We start from the raw sequence: 10,070 nt of genomic DNA, 5'->3' as shown, positions 1-10,070 counted from the left end.
GACAAATAATTTATTAAGAAAGTTTTCCTACAAAGGGTTCTTGGGCGTCGCCACATTGCTCGCTGGGCTGTTGTCTGCACACCACGCTAGCGCGATGGAAGCGGCAGGGAACCGGTTTGCAACAGCCCGGTGAGACGGCGCTTCAACATCCTCCTTGTTCATGGGTGCCGCCATATTAGGCACTGGCTTGTGCTCGTAGTACAGGAAAGAGTTGCTACGATGAAGCTCCCCCACGTTCTCCGCACAGCCCCGAAAACCGGTTTTCCCGAGGGTCGTGAAAGGTCTATGTTTTACAGTGAAATCTGCACGTGGTATTCCCGGCAAAATGTCGTCGTCCTCCACACTCTCTAGTTCTCCCTCCACTCACTCCTCTCCCCATCATCCATTTCCCTCGCTGCGGACCTTTCGTGACTTTACGTGACGCGTGGCCACACACGTGATGCACACGTGTACCGTACACCCCACTCCCATAGTTACTAAACACTCTGACTGGCAGTAGCATTTCGCATCATTCTAAACGTCCAGTGAATTCTTCAATAATTTTATTGTTTTTAAGAATGGCAGACAGCAGCAGTGTGACACATTTATTGCGGAGAACTTGGGCACGATGTCCTCTCTCAGTGATGGCAGTAGACGGTTCTATGGCTTGGGCACCAACTTCGCAGCTTCGCGACCAACGCATACCTGGGAAGAAAAGCTAGTGAGGCAATGTGTAGACTCGGTGTCACTGAAAATTCATGCACCAAACTGTGATCACATTCGATAGGTTGACTAGGAGATAACGTGCAGAATTCTCTGCGACAGCTGCTGTCGACAGGTGGCCATTGGTATAAAAACACTCACGGTAAATGCATTCCACTTGGACCTGATGCCCTGCGAAATTTCGGTACTGGGTGCATAGCGGTCCTGAAATGACAAAGCAGAAATAGCACAACTCAAATCAATGCCACACGCTGTATCTCATCCACGCAGTGGCTACTCATGCCAAATTTAGCTGCAATGAGCAGCGTTTCGTAATATGTGGTGCATGAGGTTTAATGTCTCGAAGCCACACATCGGCTATGGGGGATGCCGTGTGGAAGTCTCCACATCGTCCCAGTGGCAACACTGACATCCAAGAGATGTCCCTGTGAAATATTGAAAGGACATGCGGATATCCCCAGGATGTGCGGAGAAACTCCCTCGGAAGTCCCTCCCATGTCTTTTTGACCGCGTTTTCTGTATCCAAGGGAGGTCCATAGGAAGTCCCGGAGGATTTTCATAGGCCTTAACGAGGACATGTTGAGTATTGGTCAATTAACGGTATATTTCTCTGGGGATTTTTATGGGTGCAAGAGAAAAGCTTGCTCGGCCAACGTGAAAAATATTCGCAAGCCTAATTTACGTTTTCTGCGACTTAGGCGTGAAAGAAATTACTACAACCGATTACAAAGGTGTAGTTGCTTGGCCCAGTGCTGATATTTTAATCGGTAACACTTGCACAGCGTCACATGCTGTCATGGCAAACATGTCTAACACCAAGCATATGCAAAACAGATCAGGTTGCAGAAACACTACAAATATTGAGCATATATCCACTGATTGAAGAATTTCCATGAGCTTATCTACTCCAAACCTACCATATCCTTTTGGAGCCACTGGTTCTTGCATGTTAAGCAACAATATTTTATTCAATTATGAATCTGTGATGACACAAAAGAATAAATGAAAATGAGTGGATCATGTGCAGACATCTTGTATTAGAAAAAACAAACGTCCACTTTGCCATCTTTGTCGCCAACGTTATGCAGACATAATTAGACATGATTCAAGTAAATGTCTATAATATCACCCAAGTGGGATATCCAAGGGATACCTTGTCAGGACATCGCTACAAAAAGAATCGATCAGTGTTTGTAAGATCACCCGAACGGGACATCCACCGGATAACGTGTCAGGATATTTAAAACAAGGTCTTGCCACAGACATCCCTCGCAAGTGCTCAAAGGTGTTGGGAAATTTGGCAATGATTCGGATATCCCTGGGACCTGGTGTTGTCACTGGGATATTGCATCGTCTGAAGTGGCGCAAGAATCGGCGAGATAAACAGCGCGAACTGAGGCAGGGACGAAAGGAAGAAACTCGAGCTGATTTTCAACTAAACTTTAATCGTCTGGACCGCGGAAATAAATTTATGGCTCCAAACAACAGCTAAACGCGCTGTTTATCTGAATGGCATACGAGCCGCGTAAGCTCCTGTTCTAACTAAGAGTCAGCACCCTGAGGTGCTATTGCATTGAGTTATCAGACAAAACTTTTAGACTTTTAACATAACGTATACCGCGACTACCAGCCGCCAATGAGTATGCGGAGATGACACCTAGGAGCCAAGGTGCGCCCGCATCAATCTGGTATGCGGTAGCGGGATACCGTAATGCTACGCAGCTCTATTTTATTTGGTAGGAGACAGCGGTGACAAAGAGGTATTGTGAGGATGTGTTATACGTACACAGCTAAATATTGCGCTAGCAACGCTTAGCGCAGGGGCGAATTAAAAGGGCGGGCAGAAAGCGACCCCCCCCCCCCCCCCTTTCAAGCCAGGAACATTGCGTGAAAAAACCGAAGTAAAAAAAATGCACGGTGCAAATAAAAGCAATTACCCGCCCTACCACCCTAAACACTTCGTCTAAGAGTGGCCCATATATTCGCACCTATATAGCTGCACTATAAGTGTAAACTTTACCTACAGAACTCGAGGGAGAGTCTGAAACGACAGCATATCACGCTGCGTGATCAGCTGAAGCAATATACTTTAGGGGGTATCCGAAAAAATCGCCACTTTCTAGTACTGCAGCGTACCTTCTGGCAACATCCCGTGGATGTGCCATCTGGGACTTTCCGCATAGCAGGTCCACTGTATGTTTCATCTGGCTATATTGGTGTGCTCTGGGTGCAGCTTTAGCCAATGAACTTCACGCTGACAATGAGAGAACGCTCACTGAATACCATTCTTCGAGAAAACTTAATAGCTATATGAGTGCAGGTACTACTTCCTGTTGGGCGTATAGCACGCACGGAGCCAGCCAGATTTAAGGGGGTGCCCCTCTCCCTCGGCAAGAATCGTTTTTATTGAATAACTTATACTGACGACTTCTTAAGCGACCTTTTTCTCCTACCACTCCCCCTCCAAGCGTTATCCATAAATCCGCCTCTGCGTGGATTGTCTGCTGCACAACCGCTGCATTGCGCACTCGGATATAAATGGCATTCCCTGCATCATACTTACAACATACTCCAGGAAGTCAACTCTCCGGTTCTGCAAAACAAGAGAAATAAAGGCAAAAAATAAGAGATATACCCAGGCCTGAAAGAAGCCAAATGCACAAGAAGCTGTAAAAAAGCCCTCAGCCACTTTCGAGCATGACGATTCAGCACGTTTGGCGCCAAAGTATATCGCTACAACATCTGAGCTAGCTACGTCACACAGTCTTACGCACGGGTCACAAAAGGAGCGATCACCGCCATATATCCCTACGTTGCTGCGGGCATTTCGAGTAAATTGGGTTTTCAGGGGAATAAAAGCCGACGCAGCTGTCTCAGCGCTCTGTGGACACCTCAACCGCGCCGTAAAGGAGGAAGTGAAAGAACGAAAGGAGAAAGATGTGTTGTAGTGGAGGGTAAAAAAAAACTTTTTGCCGCCTTCAGGGGGAAGTGAAAGAGAGAAAGAGACGCCGTAATAGTGGATTCCATTTTGCTTACAGTCGGGTGGGCTAAACGCGTGCTTTGTGCTTCTTACATAGCGCGCTTCGAGGGAATATGCGAACACAGAGTTGCAAGTTTCAAGGCGGCAATCTTCAATTTTAACCTTCTGCGGGCGGGAGAATACTCACCACGTTCTGGGATCCTACTTCTTGTGTCGCTCGCTGGCGGACGGAGACAACCTGCAATGCAACACACGTGGTTACGGTTTTGGCTGTAACGACGAGCGCCCCCAAAAAAGAGACGATCGTCCTGCATGCAATGAGCTGGCCCACAAGCTCTCCCGCGAAACTCTTATCCTGGCGCCTGCGATTCACTGGTCAAGCCTTCCGACCTGTGACGAGGCTCGGACTCATACGCGTACTGTCCGCAAGTTTCACTCCAACACCGTTCTTACCCCCGGTCGCCTGCACATCTTTCGCATGCGGTCTGACCCCTCCTGCTCAGGCCGGTCCTACAAAGCGCCACAGTGAAACTGTCAATTTCCAATATTGGGCCGATTACTTGCGCTACTCAGTGGGTAATGACTGCACCAATTCCACACCCTTACTTCTTCTTGCCTTTTTTTAAGAAGATGCTCTTGAGCACGTTAGCATATTTATTGCACCCATGCACCCTTCAAAGGTACACGGGTGCTTGAGTGCTGTAGATCCTTCCGGTGCAAGGGTGCGTAAGGGTGTAGAGTGTTCTTTGACTTGTTGAGCAACATTGCAGTTGATCAATCAAGCGTGCTTTTAAAATGTTGTGAGCTATTCGAGCTTTCATTAAATGACAGCTGCGGCCTTGGTGCGAGTAGCTATGACTGCGATTTGCGCCCCCATAATGTGATAATTGAATTAATTTAGCTGAAGTGCTAAGCATCACTGTCTCCAAATAGGGGCGCGCTGAAATGGCATACATAAACTTGGAGAAAGCCGCCGCGCTGGCTCAGTGGTTATGGCGCTCGGCTGCTGACCCGAAAGGCGCGGGTTCGATCCCGGCCGCGGCGATCGAATTTCGATGGAGGCGAAATTCTAGAGGCCCGTGTACTGTGCGATGTCAGTGCACGTTAAAGAACCCCAGGTGGTCGAAATTTCCGGAGCCCTTCACTACGGCGTCCCTCATAGCCTGAGTCGCTTTGGGACGTTAAACCCCAATAAACCAATAAACTTGGAGAAAGTGTGCTCGTTATGTCAAGTAAGTATTGCGCACAGCACTGGTGTCTTCTATGCTGAGTAGCTTTGTATGACTCATTCCAGTTAAGCTCGTATGCCTGTTTACGTGTCCTTGGAAAAATTATGTGGCTTTAATTGCTATAATTATGCTATAATAATGCTATAATTATAGCATCGTGTTACGGTGCGAGCGGGTTTGCTGAAAGTTGGCCTCCTTTAGTAAGCCCTTTTTCTCTTTTTTAATGTATTCAGCAAAATCACGCCGTGAACATCATGGAGACCACAAATGTGACTCCACAGCAAGGAGGTCCAGATGTACCGTGAAAGACACATCTGGATATTATAATTATAGTTGGAGATGCCGTAACTGTAGTGCAAAGTTGGACAGGTCGTCGGCAGCTTTTCATAGGAAATATTTAGCTTCCCTTCAATAGTGCACCAAAAAAATTATCAGCGCCTTTTAAAGCAATCAAAACCAATGAAACTGTAAAGCAGTCGAAAAAAGGGTCCAATTCTAATGATCCCACCCCTAATATGGGTGCGATGAGCGTACTTCGCACCCTTTTGGGAGGGTGCGAGATGGAGACACGGAAATGCACCCTTAAGGGTGCAAATTTTTTCACGCGTACCTGGCTGGCGTCGGACCAACTGGACGGCCAGCGCGTCCTGGTGGTTTATGCCCAGGATCTTTTGATCGCGTAATATCTCGCTCCTTAATAGAGTGCTTTTCTCTCTCTCTCCTGTCTAACTGCCGGTTGCTTTCATTAAGAAAATAGAAAGCTGCTGAATCTGGGCAGCTTCCATGCGGTGGCGGCAGAACCCCGTTAGACGATTCCCAGCACGGTGCATTGAGTGGCAGTCAGATACACTTAATTACGGTTAAAGGTGAGTGCCTCACACATGAACTCAATTACAAACGTCATTATAAGCACCTGTTTTCTTCCTCGAGTTGCTACAACAGCTGTTACCTTTGTCTACGTTGTTCGCTCTCTACGCTCATGAAGCGAGCTGCTGCGTACGTAACGGTACATAAAGACATAATTTAAGCACGAAAAAAATATTAAAAACCACCACACTTACAGTCTGAATTTCTTCCGCGGTCAGCTGAGCTTCTTGAAAACATGTTTGTTCTGAAACGTAAATTATACGTAAATGTATACAGATGCTAAATCATATTTTTTAACGCCACATGAAGCATATATACTACATGAAAACACAACAGTCAATGCCATGGTATGCTCAGAATTAAACAATGGGCACATCTGAAAGGAATGTGATCGAACCTTTCATTTTCTGCATAATCTTGTCACAGCCGTCTTTACTACACGCATATACACGCCTGGGCAAGTTATGCCCTCGCGTCACTAGACAGCTATAAAAGGAGAAGTCTGAAAATAAGATTAATTTCCAGTAACTTTTAATCATTCTAGTAGCCGGAGAAAGTCTAATTCATAAGTTCTAATGAATAAGCCTGCAAATAAGTATTTTTACGCAGGGCGGATCCTATACATGCAGGTTATATGGCCTGGTTAGGTAAGAGCGCTTCGGTTAAGAGTCCTGCAGAAGAGGGTACTTTTGTTGGAGTCTTTCGGTCATCTTCGGGATACCTCTCCGTTGGGCAAAACGATTCGCATGGTCTAATTAAACACAAACAAAATAGAACAGGAAACGTATCGATCACCCCGGGATAGCGGCCGGCTAGTCAGGAAGTAATTTCTCCTGAGCAGAACACGTCCCTCAACAATTAAATCTGTTAACATCCTGGAACGCGACGCCGCCAGGCCTGTGCGGCGAAACCAGTCGAAAGGGACGCTTATAAATGAAAGACAGCCTCCTAAAATTAAGGCTGTCCCAAACACCAAAGTCTCCAAAAATTTTTTTTTCTTGTAGCGTGAGGAAACGAGCGGAATAGAGCAACGAGCGCGAATGGTTTCATTTCTGCCTTATCACATTATTAATCCCTCAGTAAGCGACCAACACGCTGAAATGGCGTCATGATTTTAATGATCCTCGAGTGCCTCACGCAGGTGCACCTCCTTAACTGGCTCCAGCAAAAGCTGCCGGATGCTTTCCTTCTCCAAAATTAGATTTCCAGTTCACGGGCACAGGGAGGGCGGAAGAGCATACTGACCAAATACTGATGTCTACTCAAATCGTGATTTCATTACGGAGTGAGTCGCATTGCACGTGCGCGCTAAACAGTTTAAACGCCATACATGCGCGAACAGCTCCTTACGGCCTTATCCGGCCGTAAGGCCGGCTCCATAAAACGGCTCCATAAAACGTGTCTGACACTGCATACATAAAAGGTGTAGCTTCCTTTTCTCCTCACAACAAACCCAGTGCCTCGAGACGAATGTACAGCACATGCGCAACGTACCAAGTATATATACTATACTACATTAATGTTGACGCTCTTCGGGCAGTGCTTTTCGTATTTAATTAGCTAACTAATTCGTTGCTTATCGAATATTTCGTTTACCGTCTTTGCTCTTCTTTTCGTTGAACCCCTTCTTCGGGTCCCCGGTTTCTCGTTGGGATCGCAAAGGCAAATGAATTACTGCAGGAACATCCACTCACCCATCTGTTCGAAGCGTCTGGCGACATCTCCGGGTCCCTGTGGCGAAGAGCCCGCTTCATTTGAGGCCACAGACAGGCCCACCAGAAGGGCGATCGTGGAGCACAACGCGATCACGCTGACCATCTTGACTACTGACGGGAGACGGTGTAACTCGCACTTGTTATTTGGACAACGCTGTAGACGGCTGCAGTGGCTATCGCCTTTCCGCAACCTCTTACAGCATTGTGCGTTTTTATCGTGAAGACTTTCAAAAATTTTCCTGCCTCAACCGCTCGCTCGTTTGCGGTGAAACTGCACACAGAGCTTGCGCAGTATGGTAACTTTTGTTTCGTAGCAAGTTTTACAACGGTACTTACTTAGTTGAGCCGTGCATGATGCGAAATCGTACTTGTCTGCGTAGATTTCGTCGAACCAAAACCCGCAGACGCCGTTTTTTCGCTGAAGGGCGGCAGTAGCGCCATCTGTTTTCAGCAGTGAAAAGCGTCACGACAAGGCGCCGAGGTAGCCGAGGTGAGCGTTGCATGAAGCGCGTGCCTACACTGTACGCATGCCCTTTGAATATGCCGTTTTTTCGGCTAACTGAGCGAAAAAAAGTATCAAAACAACTGATTTAACGAGGCTTTACCTTTCAGGTGATATTTGCAAAATCGCCGCGGCACCTTGTCGTGACGCTTTTCACTGCTGAAAACAGATGGCGCCACTGCCGCCTTTCAGCGAAAAAACGGTGTCTGCGAGTTTTGGTTCGACGATCTCTACGCAGACAACTACGATTTCGCATCATGCAGGGCTCAACTAAGTAAGTACCGTTGTAAAACTTGCTACGATACAAAAGTTACCATACTGCGCAAGCTCTGTGTGCAGTTTCACCGCAAACGAGCGAGCGGTTGAGGCGGGAAAATTTTTGAAAGTCTTCACGATAAAAACGCACAATGCTGTATATATGTGTACGTCGAGCACAGGCTCTACGCTTATCGGTGCGCCACGCGCGCAAAGGATTGCTGTGGGCAGCAGTCTCGTGTGGTGGTAAAACCCGAGCGTATATCTGCTTACATGAAGAGAACTGCACGCTGACCCGCAGACATGCAATCGATGTGAAATAGGGGGCGTCGCTCTTTGGAGGGGTATGATAACATTTCGTTCCAAGTTCGCTTATTTTATTTTTATCACGCCAGTGCAAATCAAATGAACTTGAAAACTTGAACCAGAATTAAAGGCCCCAGTTAAGAATAAAGAAACAATCGGAAATTTCCAAACGCAACTAATTGGATTTTCTAGTTGTGCTTTTACCCTTAAGTTCGACCAGGTGTCCGCCGAAAAGTGAGACAGTTACCGCGCCTTCCATTTCCTGATGACCAATCTTTTTTTTTTTGGAGGGGGGAAGGGGGGATGGGAGAATGAGGGGAGACCCAACCCCCTACTGCTCAGCTGTTACCCAAGTATGGTTTGGTTTGGTTTATGAGGTTTAACGTCCCAAAGCGACTAAGGCTATGAGAGACGCCGTAGTGGAGGGCTCCGGAAGTTTCGATCACCTGGGGTTCTTTAACGTGCACTGACATCGCACAGTACACGGACCTCTAGAATTTCACCTCCAAAGAAATTCAACCGCCGCGGCCGGGATCGAACCCGCGTATTTCGGATCAGCAGCCGAGCACCATAACCACTGAGCCACCGCGGCGGCGTTACCTAAGTATGGATCGTCCGACTGGCCGAAGACGCAGCCGGGATCCAGCGGCTCCTAACCGTCGTCTAGGCGGGAGGGCTTTATCTGTTGGACAATAAAGTTATTCCATGCATCCACCCATCCATGGCCGGAGAGCGCCTCTCCGCCTCAGAAGTTTGTAGTGCTGTGAGGGCTGAGGTGATCTGAGCAAATCAGAACGCTGTGCGCGCCAAAATGCGCCTCTCCGCAATCTCACCCTGCGACTGGTGGCTCCATCCCGGGAAGGAAAGAGCGCCAGTGTCCATCTGCTGCACGCAGGAGATTCGGCCGCATTTCCTCCATGCTCGGCCGACTGGGTGACGCCATGTTTACTAATGGCGTGTACCGTCGCAGCAATCCGCAGTGCTAAGTTCGTGGGAACTTTCTCTGCTAATTTAACCAGTGCATGAAACGCGCGCAATACTTCAAAATACCATCGCGAACTACCTTTTCAGTTACTGTAATAATTGTTAGAAAAACAGTCAACTCTGGCCAAATATCAGAATTATCATTTGTTGTCTTCCTTCGAGAGAGCACGCCTTTCAGAGCGCTGCAAATAACTTGTGAGATGAAATATAGTTCCCGTGATTGCGACCTTCAACCCCCCTTCTCCGCGTCGTGACTCCAACAAATGCATACAAGCATTGTTCTTCGGCAAAGCGCCTACTGGCTACAGCGCTCATAAAAGAAGCGTGGCGGGTGCGGACAATCCGTAGCAGTAATGGTGGACAATGCAGGAGCAGCGTCGAAGGCGAAATTACTACGAAGGTAGGCAATTTTCAATGGCAACAATTTGCGAAGTTTGAATGCTTGCCTGCTGAGACTACCACGTGGCGTGCGTCGCCTGGCCAACCGGCTCTCCACACTGTAAAATGACACTCATACCCTTGCACCCTTC

At 47.6% G+C, this 10,070-nt stretch overlaps 1 protein-coding gene across 1 annotated transcript; it reads right to left on the bottom strand.

Moving 5' to 3' along the window:
- Positions 1-525: 525 nt before the first annotated feature.
- On the bottom strand, positions 526-7,683 carry LOC149364825 (uncharacterized). Its single transcript, XM_089574764.1, has 6 exons — positions 7,473-7,683; positions 5,973-6,022; positions 3,870-3,920; positions 3,266-3,295; positions 844-906; positions 526-684 (listed from the first exon to the last, which is right to left on the bottom strand). Exons 1-6 carry the CDS (start codon positions 7,594-7,596, stop codon positions 640-642), a joined length of 363 nt encoding a protein of 120 aa, XP_089430890.1. The 5' UTR covers positions 7,597-7,683; the 3' UTR covers positions 526-639.
- Between the last annotated feature and the right edge of the window lie 2,387 nt (positions 7,684-10,070).

The sequence above is a fragment of the Amblyomma mixtum genome, chromosome 2, assembly GCF_055824585.1.
Source record: "Amblyomma mixtum isolate Tamu chromosome 2, ASM5582458v1, whole genome shotgun sequence".
Lineage (NCBI taxonomy): Eukaryota > Metazoa > Arthropoda > Arachnida > Ixodida > Ixodidae > Amblyomma > Amblyomma mixtum.
The sequence above is the reverse complement of the archived record's forward strand: the minus strand, read 5'-3'. Positions and strand labels throughout refer to the sequence as shown.

Excerpts from the sequence above, each read along its gene's own strand:
- LOC149364825 (XM_089574764.1), bottom strand. The coding sequence starts at position 7,596 with ATGGTCAGCGTGATCGCGTTGTGCTCCACGATCGCCCTTCTGGTGGGC. Across the intron at positions 3,921-5,972 it reads CCGCGGAAGAAATTCAGACT|GTTGTCTCCGTCCGCCAGCG; the intron begins GTAAGTGTGGTG and ends GTTGCATTGCAG. Across the intron at positions 907-3,265 it reads TTGACTTCCTGGAGTATGTT|GACCGCTATGCACCCAGTAC; the intron begins GTAAGTATGATG and ends TTGTCATTTCAG.